At 34.1% G+C, this 23,069-nt stretch overlaps 3 protein-coding genes across 4 annotated transcripts; 2 read left to right on the forward strand and 1 right to left on the reverse strand.

Annotated features, from left to right (window-relative positions):
- The first annotated feature begins 1,861 nt into the window (after nt 1-1,861).
- LOC107904657 (uncharacterized) lies at nt 1,862-2,947 on the forward strand. The gene has a single exon (XM_016831104.2). The coding sequence runs from the start codon at nt 2,082-2,084 to the stop codon at nt 2,769-2,771; it is 690 nt and encodes a 229-aa protein (XP_016686593.1). The 5' UTR covers nt 1,862-2,081; the 3' UTR covers nt 2,772-2,947.
- A 7,579-nt stretch (nt 2,948-10,526) lies between these two features.
- Nucleotides 10,527-17,008, forward strand: LOC107902537 (serine/threonine-protein phosphatase 2A 65 kDa regulatory subunit A beta isoform). The gene is made up of 13 exons (XM_041105382.1): nt 10,527-10,753; nt 11,109-11,523; nt 11,972-12,218; nt 12,806-12,918; nt 13,572-13,651; nt 13,950-14,091; nt 14,216-14,296; nt 14,448-14,552; nt 15,024-15,206; nt 15,543-15,635; nt 15,764-15,903; nt 15,995-16,061; nt 16,696-17,008. Exons 2-13 carry the CDS (start codon nt 11,131-11,133, stop codon nt 16,810-16,812), a joined length of 1,761 nt encoding a protein of 586 aa, XP_040961316.1. The 5' UTR covers nt 10,527-10,753; nt 11,109-11,130; the 3' UTR covers nt 16,813-17,008.
- Nucleotides 17,009-17,638: 630 nt separating this feature from the next.
- Nucleotides 17,639-22,911, reverse strand: LOC107904656 (aspartyl protease APCB1). 2 transcript variants are annotated; one of them, XM_016831102.2, is made up of 9 exons: nt 21,993-22,911; nt 20,834-20,951; nt 20,326-20,555; nt 19,992-20,231; nt 19,434-19,587; nt 19,252-19,337; nt 18,623-18,737; nt 18,280-18,352; nt 17,639-17,950 (listed from the first exon to the last, which is right to left on the reverse strand). In XM_016831102.2, the coding sequence occupies exons 1-9, from the start codon at nt 22,586-22,588 to the stop codon at nt 17,832-17,834; spliced, it is 1,731 nt and encodes a 576-aa protein (XP_016686591.1). In that variant the 5' UTR covers nt 22,589-22,911; the 3' UTR covers nt 17,639-17,831. The 2 variants fall into 2 exon arrangements, with proteins under 2 accessions (XP_016686591.1, XP_040961317.1); XM_041105383.1 differs by having other exon boundaries at nt 18,280-18,367; nt 21,993-22,823.
- Between the last annotated feature and the right edge of the window lie 158 nt (nt 22,912-23,069).

Raw genomic sequence — 23,069 nt, forward strand, 5'->3', positions numbered from 1 at the left:
AAAAGTCTCCCCCTTTTTTCTTCGACGCAACCCTCTGATTCCGAGCACTCCAACGACGACGAAAAAATGGTAAAAACTTCCCTTTTTTATTCTTTTATTTTGAATATAAATAATAAAATAGCAAGAAAAAGAACAAAAAGAAAAAAAAGAAGGCCACCCACCTTAAGACACAATTTCGGTTCTTTTATTTCTCAAAATGTTGTTTTTCTTTTGCTTTTGATTCACTAGTGTCCCCTCTACAATGGTTTGCAATCGGTTTCTTTATACCGAAACAAAAAGAATGAAAAATCCCCCATACAAACTGATCTCCTTTAGGCTTTATAGCCGATTACAATATTAAGAAAATGTGGCTACTGTTGCTTGCTGCCTTGCTCTGCTCTGTTCTTTTTCTTTTGATTGCAGGTGCCAGAGGAGTTGGTGGTGGCGTGTGGGCAATGGCAGAAAGCAGGTGAACGGCGGAGCAGGTGAGGAGGCCAGGGGCAAGGACGTGCGGCGCTAGGCTAGGGTTAGGGGGATTAGGTTTCCTTTTTTTTTGGATTTGGGCTCCGAATTTGGGCCTCGGGTTTGGTGTTTGGGCTCTGTTAATTGGGCTGTACAATAACGATTATAAAAAGTTGTCAACAATAAAAACGAACAGTGGTTAAAGCCTTTATTGACATTTTAATGACTAGGGTTGGAACCCTACCGATGTAAACTTATTTTGTAAAAAAGAAAAAAAGAAAAAAATCAATTACAAAGAGTTTAAAAATTGTGAGTAATTTAAAAAATATTTTTGTACTAAATTTATTTTTATGTAATATTTGGTTTTTTTATACAATAAAATATCAAACTATCACACACACCATTTAAGCCGCATTATAGGCACAATTTGCAAATCGATTTATTTTTTGCGTACAATATTAAAACTTTTTGATACGATAGAATTTTAAACACACCCATTTAAATTACCCGACATGCATAACCTGTGGATCGATCCCACCACAACCTTGGAGATATGATGAACAACCTTGATCAATAAGCTAAATGTTGGGGTTCTATGCAATATTAGATATTGTAATAACTTATTCAAAAATGGATATAGGTGAGCTGTATTTTAATACTATTGTACACACCTTCGATTATTAGATTTTTAGTTATTTTATTTGAAGATGATATAAAATTATGTAACTACGAAAGTATCATAATAGTATTATTTATAATTTTAAAAAAGATGTATTTCTATAATTCTATTATTGAATTGGTGACTCGATTAAAAATAACATCAATTCAGTAAAAGGCTCGTATTAAATTATATAATTATTTTTTACTGTGTCGTATATTTATATAAAGAGTTTGTTTTATCGTATCTTAATTATATTTATATATATTAAAAAAATTAAATTGAATACCTATCGATAGATTAGTTGGAAACTGCGTGAGATATTTGAACAACTCAAAATAAAAAACAAACAAACCTGAACAAGAAAGAAAACAAAAGGGAAGAACATGTCAAAAATCAAAGCTTAAAAAAGGGCAAATTAATTATTATTTAAAAAAGAAAAGCAAATAGAAAAAAAGGCTGGACCTGCAAAAGAGAGCGATGTCCACGCCACCAGTGGATTCTCTCCCACCCTTGGAAACGGACTTCAAAGTTCTACATTTAAATTTAGTTAATTACTTAATTTGACAGAAAAAGCAGACAAATCCAGAAAAAGCAAAAAAAAAAAAAGCAGTGAATGACTCATCAAATAGACCTGCCTCCGCTCCGATCTACACGCGCCTGTCTTTGTCAAGAATTAATTATTTTTTATTTAATATTTTAAATTTGAATTTTCTTTTTATGAAATAAAAAAATGGATAAATTCAAAAATTGCCTCATGTTTGCAACCACTATATATTCACATTCCTTATCTCTTTCCCACTCACCCAATACCCCGTATTTTCTCTCTCTACACTTTCACTTTCTCTCTCTAGAAACCTTCTCTCTAAACAGTTTATTATATTTTTTTTCCAAATCCTTTATAAAATCACCAGTAACTCTCTGATTTGAAAACTGAGGGGTTTTTTTTTTCTGCAATTTTTTTGGAACTGAAGGTTTACTAATGGTTATGGAGGATAACGAAGGAAATAAGAAGAGAGCCCGGGAAGAGTCAGAGGCTAACTCGGTGCCCAATACAAAACTCGCTCGAGTTGACTCGGACAATAATAAGGGTCCCGACTCCGACTCTCCCGAGGCTACTCGTGTAGAACCTGATCCTGATGATGGAGAAGATAATTTGCCGGAAACAAGGCATATACCGGAGGAATTGCTGAACATCCTCGACGATTCAGATCCGGTTAGTGGACCAGATCCGGCGATTCAGGGACTTGATTCGGTCATCAGGAGTTTCGAAGAAGAGATCTTAATTCCGGAACAGGTGGCTTTACCGGAAACGGTATTGGATTCCGGCGAGTCGAGGCCGGAGTTAGGGTTTCTGTTTGAAGCTTCGGATGATGAACTGGGTTTGCCACCGAGTTTACCGGCGGTTGAGGTGGAGCAGAGATTTGAGACCGCCTTTGATGTGGATGAAGGTGGAGGGTCAGGTGGCGTTGGATTTGGGGAAATGATGGGGAATGAGTTCCCGATTCCGATCTACGAACCGTTTGAATTCGGAATCGGCGTTGACTCAGATACCAATAACAGTTTCCATAGTAATAATACCGGCGATTTCGTGGCGTTAGGAGGTTTGTTTGAACCGGCGGCTGATATTTCGGAGCTGACGTGGCGGCCTGAATCACTTTCCGCCTTGTAGTGAAAATTAAATAAATAAAAAACAACCGAAACGGTTCGTTTTGGCTCCGTATACATCACGTGGACATATTCGTTTTTTTTTTGGTGGTAATTACACAAATATACATGTGGTCTAGATTTAGTTTTAAGCCTGAAATATCAGTTCTTAATGGTAATAATACGACATTTATTTAAAAATCTTCCTTCTATTTGTAATTTAAACTTAACACTGTTGATTAAATTTAATTTCTAGTAATATTTAGTTTTCTCGCTTAAATAATGATTTTGAAATAAAATTGTAATAAGTGTGTTTTCTAATTCAATTAAACTAAACCATCTTTTAAATGCAAATTAAAATTTTAAATCTAAAATTTTTTTAGATGATGTTTATTACATTTCGGTTTAAGAATGCTGTTTTTTTACTTTTATGAGTTTGAAGTTCCTTTTGTTAATAGTTGAAAATTTTCTATTGCTGGTTTCATGATTTTTCTATGTTGAAGATTTATAATTTTGTTTTAGATATGTGATTTTCTTATGCTCTCCTTTATGTTAAATTTAAATTTATATTTATATTTATAGTGTTTTCAAATTTTAGAATGTGTATTTAGAGTTTTTTTTTTAATTTTTAAATTTCATATCAATAATTTTAATCAACTTAAAAATTGAAGGTTTAACTTTATTTTTTTAATATAAAAAACATTTTCGGTTAGATTTTCTGGACAAGTATAACCATGTTAAATAAAAAAATTAATACAAATTATAAACAACAAGAATACAAAGTACAAATAATATAAAATTAAAAAACAAATTAATACACACATATAAGAAAAAAAGAAAAAGACAAAACAGCCGACCGTGTAATATAATAGTATATGTGACGGAGTTTACCTTATTGATTTTGTAATAAATTTTTAGAATGAGTTAAATTCATTATTTAAATATATAAATTTGATTACTTAAGATTGTGAATGCGCTTTTCCAATAAATTTTTTAAATATATTTCTTTAAACCATTCGTAACATTTTAAATATTTAAAGTTGAAGATATGGGTAATTTATCAAAAAAAGTTGATTTTTTTTCAAAATTTATTGAAATGGGCCGATTTTATGATTATTTATTGGAATGGGCCATTTTCCGGGAAATTGCGTCCACGTCAGCAGGTCGCGCTGACGTGGACGCGATGTCCTGCCACATAGCGCGTTCTTGGGGACGCAATTTTGACGCTTTTTTCACGTTTGGTTTTTTTGGCTTTTAGGGTTTAGGGTTTAGGCTTTTTAGGGTTTTTAGGTCCCGTAATAAATTATTTCGAGTTGATGTTTCTGGTCAAATAATATAAAATCGCCTCTACCAGTATGCTATTTGAGAAGAAATTGTGAAATCGCACCCGCGTGAACGCGATTTTGCTACAGTAGGTCATGTAAGAAATATTTTTTTTTGACGTTTCTGAGCAAATAGTATAAAATCGCCTCTACCAGAATGCTATTTGAGAAGAAATTGTGAAATCGCGCCCTCGTGGACGCGATTTTGCTACAGTAAGTCATGTAAGAAATAATTTTTTTTGACGTTTCTGAGCAAATAGTATAAAATCGCCTCTACCAGAATGCTATTTGAGAAGAAATTGTGAAATCGCGCCCTCGTGGACGCGATTTTGCTACAGTAGCAAGTTTGGGCTGAGGCTATAAATTAGGCAGAAAATGTTATTAAAATGCACAAGTCATAGCAGAAACAATTTAGAGAGGCTAAGAAAGTTAGAGTTTCAAAATGAGTGAACGTATTAGTGTTGTTATTTACTACGATGGTGAGGTTTGCCATACCGAGAATGGTGTGGTTTTTTTGTTGGAGAATACGGTGCGACTGTCATTTAACGATAACATAGATTTGACAGAACTTCGTAAAAGAATTAGGCGTAAAATCTTCGGAACGATGCCAATGAAAGTTCTGTCAATCACGTATCGATTTTGTTTGTGTGTTGATCCGGTGACATATGACTCATTCGACATAAAAGGTGCTCGTAGCTTGGAGGCAATGGTGCAGACTCATCTTGCTATTGGAGCAACTTATATTGAGTTATATGTACAATTTACGTCGCCAACAGATGTACTGCTGTCCGGTGTTCGATATGTATACACGACCCCTGGCCGACACTCGGTCAGCGGGTTACAAAATACGGAACAACCCATGTTCGGTAACGGTGTCGAATGCACATCCCCTGCAAGACACTCTGTCGGTGGATGGGACATGTACGTCAGTGCCTCGACGTTTGATGCTAGAAATACGTACTGGGGAACTGCATCAAGTTCTAGTGGATGGCAATCTACATCCAATTGGGGACGTTATCAAATGCCCAGAAGAAGGGATGACATACTACCTACGACGTCAACCGGTGAGGGGACGTCGTACGCTGTAGATGATTGTGGGTTAGAAGATGACTTCGATGTGGATCCACCTCGAGAGCCCGGGCCGGATAGTGCAGAAGTGGAATTATTTTTCTGAAGCGGAGCCGATTCCAACAGAGGGTGAAGATGCTGAAAGGAGTTCAGATGAAGAAGAAAATCCACCATTCAGAGCATACTCACCTCCAGCCCACATGCATAATGTCGATCTGTCAGCGGATGATGCGTTAGAGTTTCCAAATCTACCACACTGGTTGCGCGATCGTACAAGTTCGGGGGTAGATTTCGGTGAACTCGAAGTTGGTAATCAGTTTACCAACAAAGATAGTTTTATTGGTGCTTTGAAACAACATAGCATAAAAAAGACGTTAATTACTACGTCGTTAAATCAAAATCTGATAAGTTTGAGGCAAAGTGTGCAGTGCAATACGACACATGTTCATGGAAAATCGTCGCCTCGTTAAGGAAAAGAACAGGGTTGTGGGAGATAAAAAAGTACAAAGGTCCATATACATGTGCTGCAGGTACATGATTGAATGTTCCCGGAATAAATTTTATTTTGCAATGTTGTATTATTTAATGTACTCCCTCTATAGGTGTTTCACAAGATCATCCCAAAATGGATTCAGCTATGTTAGCTAACTTGATACTGCCCACGATAAAAGCAGATCCTAGGACTTCAGTGCCGGTGATAATTGCCAATATCCGTAACCAAATTGCTAGATTGGGCAGACCCGGTGACTGGTGCCCGTCCACCGGCAATCCCAACTGCAGACTGACATCCTCTAGACTGATAGTGTACTCTCCACATGGAAGATGAAATGTGTGCATCTCGAGTCTCCACCTCTCGATTAACGCACTGATCCGTTTCGGGTCCAACTTGCATCCTTGGCCTACCGTCGCCACGTGCCAAAAACCAGCTTCCCGCAGGTAGTTCTCTACTAATGATGATGGAGGAGCATGCATATTCCGGATATTGCATTCTAATACCCGATCTTCAGACTTTTATAACAAATAATAAATTAATAATGATATAAAAATACATAAATAAAAAATTCTTAAATAATATTTAAAAATTAAATTTAATACTTACCATTTTCATTTGCTCCACCGATATGTGATTCCTATCAAGACGAATTAATGATCCGGTCATTGATGAAAATATAAAAAATTTAAAATTATTTTAAAAAATGAAATTAAGGAGAAATTGAAATTAAATATGGATTTGAGAGAATTTTGGATGGGAATTGAGAGAAACTTGAAATTAAATATGGGTTTGAGAGAATTTTGGAAGGAAATTTAGAGAATTTTGGAAGGAAATTGAGAGGATTAGAGAGGAAAAATTAGATAGAATTTGTTTGTAATAGCCCGAATTTGTGCCTAGTCGAAACAATAGTTCTGGGACCACAAATGTAATATTTTGAAAATTTCTACAGTAAGATATCATCCTTGGTATAGTAAAATAAGGAAATAAAGTAACAAAAAGGGAAATTTTGAGTTATGTAAACATTGAGAAGTATATTATGACATATTAATGCAAGGAAGGATTAAATCGCAAAAGGGAGAAAAGTATTGTTGCCCAAGAGTAAATACTTAAAATTTGAGGGGTTAAAGTGTAAATATGAAAAAAGTTGAAGGACCAAAGGTGTAAATATTTTAAGGGTGGAATGATCTAGAAACTAAGGAAAATGGATGAATTAGGACAAAATTGAATAAGATAAGAATTATGAGGGACTAAATCATAATTTTACCAAATTAAGTGTGACTCAATGATGGAATTTTAAAATATTATGAAGGGAAAAATGGTCAATTAGAAGAGAGAGAAATCTAGAAGGCAATGATGATGTTGGTGATATTTTAGATTAATTAAATAAATAAATATTAGTTTATTAATATTTTAATATGATGTTTAAATGATATTTTATTAATTTATTATTATTCTATTTAGTATATATATGAAAGGAAAGATGAGGAATTATCATCTTCTTCCCCATGCAACCAACGTATGAAGAAGAAAGAAAGAAAGAAACTTTCTTTTCTTTACAATTTGGTCCTTTTATAAAAAATTCACCATTTTCACTTAGAAATCAAAAGAATTTCCATATCCATCAAGAGAGAAAGATAACAAGGAGACTATGGGGAGCTAGAATATCAAGTTAGATTCAAGAAATAGAAGCTGGAGGAGAGAGAAAATCAAGTTAAAGATTGAAATCAATTGAGCAAGGTAAGAACATCAAGATTTCAATATATTTTTGAGTTTGATATTATTGAAAAAGTATGAAATTGATGTTAATGTAGAGTTTTACTATATAAGGTTTTATGTTCTTGGTATGTCAGTGAAGAGAAAATAAGAGAAAGTGATGAGAAATAGTGTAGAGAAAGAAAATAAGGGTGTTATAAACTTAGTAATCAATATTTTGCACTAAAACAGTTTGGACAGCAGCAGTAGGTTAACTTTGAAAAATCACCAAATATTGTGAGAATTGAATTAGAAGATGAATAAAATATTAAATTAGAGCTTATTGAGTCTAGTTTCTCACAGAAGAAACGGTGTAAGCAATAGAATTGTGAATCATGAGATATAATAAATTTTGCGAGACAATGTCAGAATGATTTCGGGTTCCCCTGTACTGACTTTGGAAAATCATCAAAAATTGGAAAAAAATAACTAGAGACTTAAATTTATATGTTTAAATCCTTACTGAGTCTATTTTTAATAGAAATAAACGGTAACATCATCCGAATCCCGTACGATGAGATAATTAATTTTTAGTGAAGAAGGGTCGAAACTGTCAGATAATAGAACAGGGATGAAATTAAAGAATAAACTGTACTTATTGGCTAAACTAAAAAATTCTTAAAATTTTATGGTAAGAAGATATGTGAGTCTAGTTTCAGATAAAATTAACAGATCTCAATTTTGAGTTCTGTAGCTCAAGATATAAATAATTTAGTGACTATGACTCAAGTGGACAACTTTGAATGAATAATTCGAATAAACATAAATGTGAAATGATAGATAATGTTACATATAAGCATGTTATATATATTAAGGATGTGGAATGGAGAGGAGGAGGAGGAAAATAAATGTGTGGATATTTTTCTAGCATGGGTTTGCAATATAAATGGTTAAATTTGCATGATTTAGGCTCTGGGACTAAATTGAATAAAAGTACAACTTTAGGGGTAATTTTGGAAAAATGTCAACAATGACCAAATTGCATGAAATGAGTTGTTTTATTAAATGAAAAATTAATTTAGATCAAGATTGGGTAGAAATTCGAGAAAAAATAGAAAATTACCAAAATGCCCTTGTATCTTGGTATTTCTGCATATTAGCCTGGTAAGTTCGTATGAACTATATTCTGTATAATTTTAATTAAAGTGAATGTTATTTTATGATGAATATTATATGGATATGTGTTTTATTATTGAAATTGAATTATTATTGGTAATATGTACATTTATTAGATGCAGTGAGATGATTATCGGAAGCTTGATTGTGGTTGGTAGGAAATGTAGCATTATTTATATTGTGAAGAATTATAAAAGCATGTTAATAATTTGAAAGTTTAACAATTTATGGAATTTTTATAGTTATTAGATGTTTTGAAATGATTATCGGAAGCTTGTTGGAGATATATCACATTATCCATTGGTTCTATCGATAATTTTGGATGATTTGATTCTGGTTATTATGGCGTGTATAAGTTAATTTGGTTAACGTTGGCTCATTAATGTTTTGATTTTGATTGGTTATAAATATGAACGTTAGATAAAAATGAAATGTCTGAAAATTAATTAGTAAACTCTGGTAATACCTCGTACCCTATTCATGTGTCGAATACGAGTAAGGGGTGTTACATTGTTTGTGAAAAAAAATAAAGGGATGGGGGGTATTTATAGTTTGTTTTTTGACCGTTGAGGGGGCAACGGTCAAAATTTTGACCGTTGGGGTACTGTTCACGCGCGGCCTACATCGCGTTCTCGTCAGCGCGACCTGCTGACGTGGAAGGAAATCGCTCCCTCAGGGACGCGATTTCCTTCCACGTCAGCAGGTCGCACTGACGTAGACGCGATGTCCTGACACGTACCCTGACATCGCGCTGACGTGGACGCGATTTCCTAGAAAATGGCCCATTCCGGTAAATAATCAAAAAATAGATCCATTTTGATAAATTTTAAAAAAACCAGCTTTTTTGGGTAATTTTCCCGAAGATATGATGTATTTAAGTGTAATAAATCAGGCAACATTTAAAATAATAGCAACAAAATAGTTTATATATAAGGTTCAGGTCATATGTCCAATTCAAGACACTTCTTCTCTTATTATTTTTTAATATTTTTAAATCTGATCAATAATTGAATAGATTATTATTTAATTAAAAAATTATTAAAAATGTAAAAAATTAAAAAAAATTCAAACCATTTGATCTAATCGATTCAAAATTACGTTTAAACCAATTTCTCAACCGATTTTTTATTCAATCGATCCAATCTGATTCAAATAAAATTGCTTTTCTCTTGTCTTTGTACCTCAAAACGTACCATTTTCTCAACATGGATCTCTGTAGGTATTGTTATGCCGACAGAAATATATGGATCCAGTTGCATCATGTTTATCTGACTGGCTTGCATACAAGAAGCAGGAACAAAAAAATTTCAAGCTTAGCTATAATAAAACAACATATACGTCAGAAATATATTTTTCTTTCTCTTTTCTGAGGCATTCAAATATACCATCTTGTTTATCTAGCCAAGGGCTTGCATTTGTCAGAAAATGGTGGGTTCTGAGGTACAGTACAGGGAAGAGAAAAGAGAGACAAAAAAAGTGTTAGGATAATTAAAAAAAAAGTTCTTAAGCTTTAGTCAAGAGTAATTAAATTAATTAATTTTTTTTTAAAATGATTAAAATAGTAACGACGCTATTTCAAGATGACTTATGATATAATCTCGAAATCACCCTTATAATGAAGTAAAAAAAATATTTATTCCATAAAATAAAAATCTTAAAACTTTATTCTTTTCATAAAATTTTAAAGTTTATTTTAACATTTATAAAAAAAAGTATAATAAATTTAATGTTTATTCCAAACATCTCTATTCGGATAAAATTTCCGTCTCAACCCTAATTGGAGGTTGCTAAATATTGAACACAACGTCTTATGTCATATAATATAATATTTTTATTAGTAGGTTAGGAAGTAAAATATAATTTAATTACTTTTATATTTTAAAATATTTTGTATAATTGTATGGTTGGGGTCTATAAAATTCAAATTATAAACATTTAGGTCAACCTGTAAAATATTCAAAATTAACCTAAATCTAATATAATTATCTCAATATTTAGAAATGTAATAATATTTTTTTAAAAGTAGGAATGTAATAAGTTGAACTTATTAACTAGATATAGTAGAAACATAGAAAAAAGTGAAAAGAAAAGTTGTGGCGCCGAGTAATTTCCCACAAATTAAGTCTTCAAAAAAAAAAAAAAACACTGAATCTAAAAAATCTACCACCTTTTACAGATCAAAACCCTCTTAATTTCTCCGCTTAAGGATCAGATCGGGTTTCGAACAGTCGCGCTCTTAACTCGAACCCTCGAAAGGTACTTGTTTTTTCCTTGCTATTTCCTGGTAAGAAAATTTTGTTCTCAGAATTATAAACCTTCTTCTTGTTTTTGTTGGTCGTTTTCAGCTTTAGCTGTTTTATGTTTCAAAGATTTTTCAAATTATTTGGAAATTTTTATAGATTGGGTCACTTTGTTTTAGCACTTATTAGGGTTTCGTCTTATCCTACTTTTTTGCAATTAGTGCGTGGTTAATATCACTCCTCTCACTCTTTTAACACTCTGTTTAGTTGCTTAGGGCATGAAGGAAAAGGTGTATGATTGACTTGGGTTACTACGTAGTTCTGGTTTTTTAACTGTTATTGATTATTTTGAGTTTATTTGTATATTTTAGGTGTAAAATCTTGTGAGTTAAGATGTCAATGATTGAAGAGCCTTTGTATCCCATTGCGGTGTTGATTGATGAGCTCAAGAATGAAGATATCCAGCTTCGTTTGAACTCGATTCGTAGACTTTCTACTATTGCACGTGCACTTGGGGAAGAAAGGACTCGGAAGGAATTGATTCCGTTTCTGAGTGAGAATAATGATGACGATGATGAAGTTCTACTTGCTATGGCAGAAGAATTGGGGGTTTTTATTCCTTATGTTGGAGGTGTGGAATTTGCTAATGTATTGTTACCTCCATTGGAGACTCTTTGCACTGTTGAGGAAACTTGTGTGAGGGATAAGGCTGTGGAGTCATTGTGTAGAATTGGTGCGCAGATGAGGGAGCAGGACTTGGTTGAGTATTTTATTCCACTAGTGAAGGTTGGTGTTCTGATTTGTGTTTCCATTTTCCTTATGCATAATGCATAATGCATTTTGTATTCAATATTCTTTTTATGTTCATTGAGATAGTAATTCGGAAGTTGAATCGTGAATGTGTTGAAATGCAGATGCATGATATAGTTTTTTCTATCTTCTTTTCTTTATCTTAGGGAAGATGAGGTAAAATACTGCAACAAGTAACTACATGAATTTGATGAAGTTTTGATTTTGCTTTAACATTTGTGTGGTGAAAGATTGGGAAAAGAAACCTTATTTTGTGTTTCTAAATTAGGAATATCATGCTGGTCTGCTTAAACTAACAACCAGGACATGTTATTCTTTATATATGCTCAAATCAGTTTTTAGATGTAATACTAATTAATACTTATTTGGAACTAAAAATAGACTCATTGTTGTTCCTTTGAATGTGGTAATCGCATACTACCAGAGATTGGCTGCTGGTGAGTGGTTTACAGCTCGAGTTTCCTCGTGTGGATTGTTTCATATTGCATACCCTAGTGCCCTGGAGGCACTAAAAACTGAATTAAGAGCGATATACAGTCAGCTTTGCCAAGATGACATGCCAATGGTTAGGAGATCTGCTGCGACCAATCTTGGAAAATTTGCTGCTACTGTAGAAGCACCTCATTTGAAGGTGGACATCATGTCTATGTTTGATGATTTGACACATGATGGTATGTAGTTTGCCTAATTTATTCATTTTATTCTAATTATGGTTACTTGTTTTGCTGGTAAACCATTGTTGACTCAATGCTTTAAAATAAATTATATGGATAAAAGTGCAGGGTAAGTGATTTGAGTTAAACAATACTAGTTTGAATAGTAGTTAAACAATACTAGTTTGAAATCTTGAAGGGAGAGTTTAGTGGCATTTATGATGTTTCTCATCCGTTTAGAAGGGAATTGGGAAAGGGGGTAGTTATCAGTTCCTTTAGTTCTAAGGAATGTTGCCCTTCTTTTGATATTTAAAAAAGAAAATAGACAGTTATTGAGAGTCACCCAAAATACATCATAGTATATTTGAGCAGTTTTACCAACTCCAGCATCTATAACCATTTTTTCTCCTTCACTGAAACAAATTTATCAAATTATTGATGAAATTTATTTATTTTGCATGCTTAAATAACCACCCTGTATCTCTATAATTTATCACTGTTTTTTGCTGATTATGCATTTTAGTTTGCAGATTTAGTTTTCCAGTATTGTTATCAAGTTCATACTTACCAGGCCTCTAAACTTATTTCCTATTTTTATACTGCAGATCAAGATTCTGTTCGCCTATTGGCTGTTGAGGGTTGTGCAGCTCTTGGAAAGTTGTTGGAACCCCAAGATTGTGTAGCACATTTTCTCCCTGTTATAGTTAATTTCTCACAGGTAGACCATGTTGTTTAAGTTCATTGCATCTCTAGAAAACTTCAGAAAAGCATTTTCCGTAGTCATTGCGGAGGTTGGGAACTTCTTTGACCCATTAAGGTCAAGAATTAAACTTAGCCGCTGTTCTTTAGAACACATGACGTTCCTGGATCCCAGCTGTTATAAAAAGCATTGGTGTCAGTGGTCATCTTTCTTCCATGGCCAGTTTTGCATCTGCAAAATGGTTCTGGATATCTTTGAATAAAAATGGATTATCACTATCTTTGATTCTACCACAAATAGCATTTTATCCATTTTGTTTAAGGTCTTCAATCTGCGCTTTGCTGATCCAGTGGGATGTCTCATATCCTTTGTTTTAAGTTTTAACCAACTTCTTGAAACTATGGTTTTTGATTCACCCTACTAGAAATTGATTAACCTCTAAGGTTATAAATTTTTTTATATGCTTCACAATGTTCATTTGGTAGAATGCATCCTGTACTAATTTTAAGTCAATATATTTAGTTCTTATTTCTTGCTTCTTGAAGTGAAAAAAAATGGAAAATTATTATTCTCTAAATTTATATTTACCTTTCTCCTCTCTCTCTTTTACTGTTCTTCACTTCGGTAATTTATATGAGCAATTTTTTGAATTGGCATTACTCGGGTTCTAGGATAAGTCTTGGCGTGTTCGTTACATGGTCGCAAATCAATTATACGAGCTGTGTGAAGCTGTCGGACCTGAGCCTACTAGGTAATCTCTACAATTATGTGGCAATAGCAATTATAAATTTTTTTGACTTCTATTGTTATCCCTGTTAGGGTTATCCAATTTCACCTTCTTCCTGTTCCCCCTGATCTCTACGGATGAATTTATTCATTTCCTTGCTATTTAATTGGAATTTGATGCTATTGTCTTAGGTTCTTTATCAATTATAATGCTCTGGTCATTCAGAAGTGATTTTTGTTAGCATTTGCTTTTCTATGAACCTTATCTTAGTGATGAGTTTGTTAGTTATCATCAAATGATGTTGTAAGGTTTACATGTTTAGGTCGGAACTAGTACCTGCTTATGTTCGCCTACTTCGTGATAATGAAGCTGAAGTGCGGATAGCTGCTGCTGGAAAAGTAACTAAGTTTTGCCGAATTCTGAATCCAGAACTAGCTATTCAGCACATTCTTCCTTGTGTCAAGGTAAAAGTACTCTTGGAAGACCTTGCCTACTTAATCCAAGGTTTTTCTTTATTTGTAGAATTAATCTAGTTCTTCTGCATCCTGGATATTCACTGTCTAAATTTTTTAATGCTGTCTATTGCAGGAACTATCAACGGATTCATCCCAGCATGTTCGATCTGCTTTGGCCTCAGTTATAATGGGAATGGCACCTGTTTTAGGGAAGGTAGTAATTCCGTATTGTTAATCTTATGTGGATTCTACAAAAAAAATGATTCTTATTTTTCTATTGCATCCATTCTATGCATGTTGCCAACTTTCATTTGCTCCCCCCCCCCCCCCCCCGAGTATAACATAATCTCCTTTGATGGTTTTAGGATGCGACCATAGAGCAATTGCTTCCAATATTTCTTTCTCTTCTGAAAGATGAATTTCCAGATGTCCGACTGAACATCATTAGCAAGCTTGATCAAGTCAACCAGGTAGGTTATTCTTAAGATATAACTTATGAATTTTCAAGAACAATATCAACGTTTTCTTTATCTTCTATATACAGTTCCCCCCCCATCTTTTGGTGATACTGTTCAACAGTTTTTATCATATTATCTTCTTGGATGCATGTCAATCTCAAATGAGTGGTGGAAATTCCTCCATGCTTGGTCAATCCCTTAAATAAAGATGTTAAATTTCTGTTGATGTATTAAGGTCTTCCCCCCTAACATGAATCTCTGGGATTTGGATTCAATGATGTGTTGTAAATGAAATTTTTGGTTCAAACAAGGGCACTAATAATTTTTGGTTCAAGCTTAGGTGACGTGTCATTTAATATTTGACTGCCAGTTATCATCTGTTGTTTGGTGCACCAGTTGGAAGAACTGCTTACTATGAGCATGTTAGTGAATATCTCTCTCTTATATTCATTTGCAGCTTAGTTAATATAGCTGTCATGGCAGGTTATTGGAATTGATCTGCTGTCCCAGTCCCTATTACCAGCCATTGTGGAGCTTGCAGAGGATAGACACTGGAGGGTTCGGCTTGCGATAATAGAATACATCCCTTTATTGGCAAGTCAGTTGGGTGTTGGCTTTTTCGATGACAAACTTGGTGCACTCTGCATGCAATGGTTGAAAGATAAGGTGCAAAGAACTTTGATATGGAGCAAAAATGGCATCATGCATCTTTCTTTATGATCCCATCCCGGTTTAATTGTCTCGTAATTAAGTATATGTCAATGCCAATCTGTAATTGCTCCCTGCTTATTTGAGAGTCCACAATTGGATGTTGTTCTTACTAATTTTATAATAAAATCAGTGGTTTCTGGTGGAATAGGAGAGAAAACTAATGTTTAAAACTATTTTGTCTGCTTGAGGGTCTACTTACATATTACCAGTCTACCTTTAAGAGGTGATACTAGGACATGATGTGTGATATTTCAAAGTAAACTTAGCTAACTTCATTGGTTTTCGTTGTAGGTTTATTCCATTCGTGATGCTGCTGCTAATAATGTGAAGCGCCTGGCTGAAGAATTTGGACCAGATTGGGCAATGCAGCATATAGTTCCACAGGTTAGTCTGGTTGTCTAAACAATACCTTGTTTCCCTGTTTTTGTAATTCTAAACAAGTGAAGATAAAGTAGACATACTAAGATTTTGGTTCTCGATATGACGTCTCTTTTTGGTAAATCCATTTACAGGTTTTAGACATGATTAACAATCCTCATTATCTGTATCGGATGACCATTCTACATGCAATTTCTCTACTTGCCCCCGTTATGGGCTCAGATATTACTTGCTCAAAACTTCTCCCTGTGGTTATCAATGCTTCAAAAGATAGGTAATGCTGGTGCATGCTGAAGTTTGATTTAAAAGCTTATTTGTTTGAATTGTTTGATTCGGCTTATGAAGCTAAAACTTGCATGACACAGGGTACCCAACATCAAGTTTAATGTGGCCAAGGTGCTGCAGTCACTTATTCCTATTGTTGATCAATCTGTGAGTAAATTTATCTTACTTTAATAATTATCATGTGTTAATATTTTTATATTTGTTTTTTCCCTTTAAATACATTATACATTGAGTGTGCTTAGTTTAATTTCTCATGTTTCTAAAAATTGGTAGATGTTTCACTTACCTAAAAAAAGTGAAAGAAATGTTATATGCGAATCAACAAGGGGTAGGGGTGTAATTGAGCCGGAGCTGAATCGAAATAGTGGCAAGCTCAAGCTAGACTTGAAATTTGAGGCTTGATACTTGGCTTCAGTTCAATTAGACATCAATTGCTATGCTTGAGCTTGATTAAGCTAGTTTGTACTTAAGCTCTTTCTATGTAATGAGCGTATAAATATAATTAATATAAAAATATATTAAAATGAAAAGCTCTATTAAACTTGTGAGCCGTTTGAATTGAGTATTAATGTGCTTGAATTTGGCTCCATCAAAAGATTGAGCTTACTTGCTTGATCATTATCGAACTGAATTTGAGTTGTTCTCGAATAGCTTGCGAGCAGCAGTATCACACGCTAATAATGAGGGAAAGTAAAAAAGGAAAAAGAAAGCAAGCTTGTATTCCATGTTACCCGGATTTGGAATTATTAGTGTTTAGTAAAATTGATGATGAATAATACAGGTGGTGGAGAAGACGATCCGTCCATGCTTAGTTGAATTGAGCGAGGATCCTGATGTGGATGTGAGGTTTTTCGCCACTCAAGCCCTAGAGTCATGCAATCAGGTCATGATGTCTTAGCTTTTTCTTACAAGATTCTCTTTTAACTCTTTTTTTCTTTTCTTTTATTGTTCCTCTCTCTGCTGCTAAGATCCTTTTCAGACTTGCTCTTCTTCATTGCTAAGAAAATTGTGTAGGCTTATATCTGGATTATCCCATCACATGGCTTTTACTTTTACTGTTATTATTCTAATGATCGAAGTAAAGAAATTCTTGATGTGGTACTGGTATTATTACACATACAAGATTAGAAAAAAAGGGCAACAAATAATTAAACTTAGCAGCCATACCTGATTGGGGATGATGCACATCAGCAATGCATGAACTTGGGGTATTTCACAGATTTTTGAAAATAACTTGAACTATCGGAAATCGTGATGGCGGTGAGGATATTATTCAAACCCCAAGACCTTAGTTTAGTTGATTTACATAGTTACTTTTATGGGATGGTACAATTTTGAAGCTATATTTTCAGTATTTGTAATTCGTTATCTATTATGACATTTAATTGTCAAAATGAAGTTATTGTTCCCCTTGGGTGCATCAAAAGACCGTATTCTGCGGTAGACTAGTCTTACAAAATGCTCGATCGACTTCTTGGAGAATTCGATAGTTTTAAGACTTATATAGAAAAATTAATTGAATAAGCAATTTATTCAAGCACGTAATAGCCCAAGTGGTACCATATATACTTATATGCTATAGGTTACCCCACAAGTCTTGATACGCTCTCATTTTGATTATGCTATTTCAACTGAGAATGTCAATTATGTGTATTTTTTTATTATTTTTATATCAAATAAATTTTTGTAACTTATTCAACATAATCAGTACAGCATGAGAAGCATTGAACTGAACACGCATTTTTACATTACAGATAGCGACCGAGTCTATATAGTATTATGTGGGATAAATTTACAAATGGCTGGCTGGTTGGTGTCTAAAGTGTAATAAGCTTTTATGAATATACACATGTTTTTCATCTACTTAAGTTAAATTGTGTCATAACAATAATAGTAATGATAGATGCCAGTCACTAGCTATCCTTCAAAGAAGGGAAGGCTCTTGAATCTACTAGGTTTCCCACAACCCGATGGACCCCAGCCTATCTTCTGCTTCTCATTATCATAAACCACCAATTGCCCCCTCAGTGATATATCTGCAAATACATACAGAGAAAAGTTCTGAATAAACCAAAAATGGAAAAAACATATAAAGCTTTACTTGGGATTTACAAAGAATTCGACAAAATGTAGGTCTGTCAGTTTATTTTCTCGAACGAAACATGCATATTTTCCAAAGGGAGAGCTACAAGTTCTGTTTCTCGCATTACCTACCTAGGGAAGAGAATGTTTTGACATGTTAAAACAATATTAAAAGCCAATCAAAGATTATGAACTATGTTAAACGTTTCTAAAGCAATACAATAAGCTGGATAAAAGGTTTTGGTCATTCATACATGCAAGTACTAGTGAAAACTATTCTAACCTCCAAGTATAAATGTGGATCCATCATGTACATTGCTTCCATCCAGGATGCCCAAGCATGCATTACCCCCCTTCTGCATTACAGGAAACTGCATCATAAAGGGCTTCCATGGAACCATCTTGTGTGAAAATAAACTTTGTTATTCAGACTCGGGTACGAGTCTTGAATATGGGTAAATGTCCCAAACGTGGGACATGCTTAAAATTTTCTTCAATATGGGTATATGCCCTTTTATCCCGATAACCAAGTTCAAATGTGCATCAAGCACATGAACTTCAAGAAAAATGAAAAGTTGGAGCAACAAAGAAAAGAAACTAGTCCTTAGTAGTTGGGAAATCCTTACACTAATGATCAAGTACCCTTCTGGAGGAATATGAAACTTCTTGGATATAATCCACCATTTGCTCCCAAACTGAAGGGTTAAAGTCTTGAAGTACTTTTTAACATCCATAATAGTTCTGCATCCAGAAATATAGGAATAAAAAGTTCAAGCAACCGAGAAACAATTCTTTGCTTCTTATCCCTTACAAAAGCCATTAGAACAGGCTACGTGCAAAATTTCTCCTCAGCTGAAAACAATATGAAAAGAAAAATGGTAAATGTACTTGAGAGGTCCCTCTATTGTAGGGACCTGGATCAATTTAGTCCCTGTACTATTAAAAAGAATCAAATAAGGCCAAATTGGTAGAGTTAACACTTATTGTTTAAAAAATATCATTTTTTGAAATTTTTATGGTTCTGTAAATAAAATCTTCTGTAATTGGAAAAAGATAATTTTCAAGACATGTTTTATATAGTAAATGTTAACTTTGTTCCAAACTAGACTTATTTGATTCTTTTAAATATCATATGGACTAAACTGATTCATTTAATAGTAGAGGGACTAATTTGATTCAGTCCCTATAATACAACGACCTCCCAGGTACTTCAACCAAGGAAAAATTTACCTAATTGAAACAACAGATAGGCTACCTGATAGGAAATGGAGCCCGCCAACAGACTGGAAGTGTTGGATCTGATGCATCTTGGATAAATCCTAGCTCGGAAACCTCACTAAGCTGCATCAAGTAACAGGTAGTCAATACAGTTAGATGGAAAGTCTTTCTTAAAAAGTGACTTTGTCTTTCAATCAAGCAGAAGATGGAAATGCTTACAGAAGAGACCAATTCGGCATATGATTGTTTTGTGAAGTACGTATAAGAACTGCCACTGTCAAACACAACTCTTGCCTTGTCGCTGTCTTTTGCACCTAAACTTAGGGAGCTACTTCCGTAATTGATTTTCACAAGTTGTGTGTGGTAAAATTCTCTGAAGGTATATAATCAAATTCAAAACAGAAGTAAGAACTCAAAGCTGAAGAGGAACCGAACAGCAGACGAGAAATTGCAGAAGTTAAATGACAAAATTTTAAGTGATTATAACAATGAAAAGCTAAAGGAGAAGGGGCAGTGCAAAGCTTCCTAACTGAACAACAACTAGTGTAAATGCTGATTGCGACATTTACAATAAATAGCCTCATATTTGCAAGGATATATGTCCAAAAACTAACCTTTGTTACAACATAGTGAAGATGGAAAAATTAGGGTATATAGGCTTTTCTAGGCTAGGCTACTTAGTAGTTATTTAGATCCGAAACCCATTTTATGTAGAAAACAATAAATTTTCTCAAGGAAGCATAAACAAGATTCAAAGTTTCAGAGATTCATGCTCACATCAAAGGGCTTCCAAGCATAGGAACCCATGACATGCCCCAGTTTGGTACAAAATCATCACCTAAGAACATATATCCGCCAGAAGCGACATCTGTTGCAAGGCAATGACCAACCACATTGTTAATAATCCCTTTGCTTGCCAATTGAGAAGGCAAGCTAACTTTAGCCTTGCTTAGTCCAAGAATTCCATCTGTCTTTGATAGTGTGTTCAAAAGTATGCCTTGTTGATCATATGCGCACCTTAGGACAGATAAATTAAAAAGTTATTCACACATATTGGGAGGAAGATTAGATGGATGAATACCAAATAGTCAAGTATGTTGAGAAAAGATACCCGAAAACAACATCTAAGTTGGTAATTGATCCATTTGGAGTCACTAAGTGAAGCTTATCTTTTGCAAGAACCCCCAGGGAGGAGCTACGATCAGCATATTCAATCTCGTAGTCACACTGTTGGCAAGTTTCACAAATTTGAGGCTTCTGATTCTTTTGTACCTCCATGCACATTGAGTCCCCTGACGCTACGATATTGACTTTTGTGGGTTTGTATAGAGGATTTGCTCCCTACATCAACCGTATCCATTAGAGTATGCACGATCCGTCGATCCCTATTTCAAACATGACGAATGTTTGGGGTTTATTTCTTATTTGATGGCCTTATCTTGGTAATTGCTCGTTTTCCCTCCATCTAAGCTCTGTTTTAAGTGTTTTCATTGTTCATATAGCAACTAGGAATTCATTACATCAGCTACCAGTATACTTCTAGAATGATTAGTGTAATTTAATGATACCATCTATATATGCACAAGATAAAGACTAGTAGACAGTGAGAAATGCGTTACCTTGGCACAACTGCTGCAAGGAGCATCGCATTGTATCCATGTTAAGTCACTCCCAGTATCAATGTCAAGAAAATAACGTCTTTGAGGATTCCCAAGAAGCATGTATGTGAAGTACAATCTGAAAAATTATAAAGAAAAATCACACATTAAGCAAACAATAAAAGTTATAGCTAATAACGAGTAGTTGACAACAAATTACAAGAACCACAATCAACTTCATCTTGTATCTCCTGCAGTCAATCTCTAAAGGAAATACACAAGATCGCCACAGCAACATCTTTTTTAAGCTTTGGGTTAATGATAACTTTTACAAGATTGACATTTTCAAAGAGCAGCTGCAGCATGATCTAAAACTAGCACTTCTGTTGATATATCTTCGTAAGACAAATTCCCAAACATACTCTGCCAATTGGTTTGATCATTCATATAAACACCCTTCCTACTTGTAGTTGCATAAAACAGAGGGTAAAGCTTTTATACAGGAAACTTTAATGCTCCGTTTGGAAACTTGAATTTAAAAATTTGGATTTGGATTTCAATTATTATGTAAATAGTAAGAATGAAATGCATATATTATATTCAAATTAGTCTAGACTCAGTCTAACATATATTAGAAAAGTATAATCACAAGGAAATGTCAAATCCAAATATATTTTACGGATTTCAAATTCATTACTAAATAGGCTTCTAGCAAATCCATGGATTTAAGAAATGATCATAAAGGTTACATTTCTAAATAATTTACTACTCAATTTACACTATTTTTTGAAATCCAAATCCAAATCCAAATTCTGAAATCCTAGTTCCCAAACGCTACCTAAAGAAAAGGAGTATTGCAGCAATGCTTTTATTTCGTGTCGACAATGGCCCAAAAAAACAGTGACTAATAATTATAATTATGGAAAGAAGAAGCATTCTTAATGAACGAATCCGACAAAGGTAATTTAAAGATATGAAATGAGACAATCACATTGGTTTTCATAGCTCTCAAATGTACAACAAAGAACAGTATAAAGCTGGCTGCTTGTAAACCAACACAAAGTTTCCTTTTTTTTTTTGGCACCTTAGCATCACAGGCAAAAACTTGAATTGCCCTAAAATCAACATCTATTTCTCTAATCCATGATACTAAAGAAAAAGAAACAAGATTTAAACATACCCATCAGGATAAACATTCCCCCTAACAGGCAAAATAGTAGCAGATGAATCCATCACAATAGAATTAGCAGCCACCAATTTGTTAACCATCTTAGTCTCCATTGCACCCCCATTAATCGAAACCACCAAATTCTCCTTATCAACAACATCCACAAACCTCCCCAACTTGAGCTCCAAATCAGCAGCCCCCAGTTTATGATACAAGGGAAAGATAAAAGACTGTGGCTTATCATCATCATCATTATCGTTGGAATTCTTCAGCTCTACAAAAGTACTAGAAAAACACGAACTATAAAGAAGAAGAGCAAAAAGAGAGACACCCAGAAATCCTAACAGCTTTCTGGGGTTTTCAGAAAAGAACCCAGAGAATGAGAATCCAAGTTGAGGACTTTGGGATGAAGGTGGAGGTGATGATACAACACGGGTTGTTGGCAAAACCTGGTCTGGCTCTTGGGTTGTGAGGGATTGAGGTAAAACATCATTAGTAAGTGTAAAAGCTGTGATGGTTTTGCCAAAAGAAGGGTTGTCAGATGGTGGAAGAGTGATTATCACAACACCTGTTACTTGTTGTTGAGGCCTTTCATCATCAAAATCCATCTCTCTCAGTGTTTTTCTATTTGATGATCAGATTAAGAGGAGAAATTGGGGAGTTTTGGGGAACAATTTGTGATTGTATTGTGTTATGGAAGAAGAATGTTGTCCATTGGATGAGAAATAGGGAGGTTTTGATCCTTGGGAGAGATGCAATGTAAACGGAGGCTTTGATCTGGAATTGGAATTAGAATAGTTAAAAAGTCGATTCGTTTCCAAACTACAAGTCAATGTGAAGTTTTATGTAAAGACGACGCATTAAATAGAAAATAAAATATCATTTCTACTTTAATACAATGAAAGATCCCGGAAAGGATCATTTCAGCTCTGACTTGTCCTCTTTATTTCATGAATATGAATATAATTATTTTTTACTTTTTTACTTAAAAAATAAATAAACGAATTTTCAGATAAAAAAATAAATTAATTTTTCTATTAAAAATTTATTCTAAATATACCATCACCGTACTTTTACTGTTTTCTATTT

Source organism: Gossypium hirsutum, chromosome D11 (genome assembly GCF_007990345.1).
Source record: "Gossypium hirsutum isolate 1008001.06 chromosome D11, Gossypium_hirsutum_v2.1, whole genome shotgun sequence".
Classification (NCBI taxonomy): Eukaryota; Viridiplantae; Streptophyta; class Magnoliopsida; order Malvales; family Malvaceae; genus Gossypium; species Gossypium hirsutum.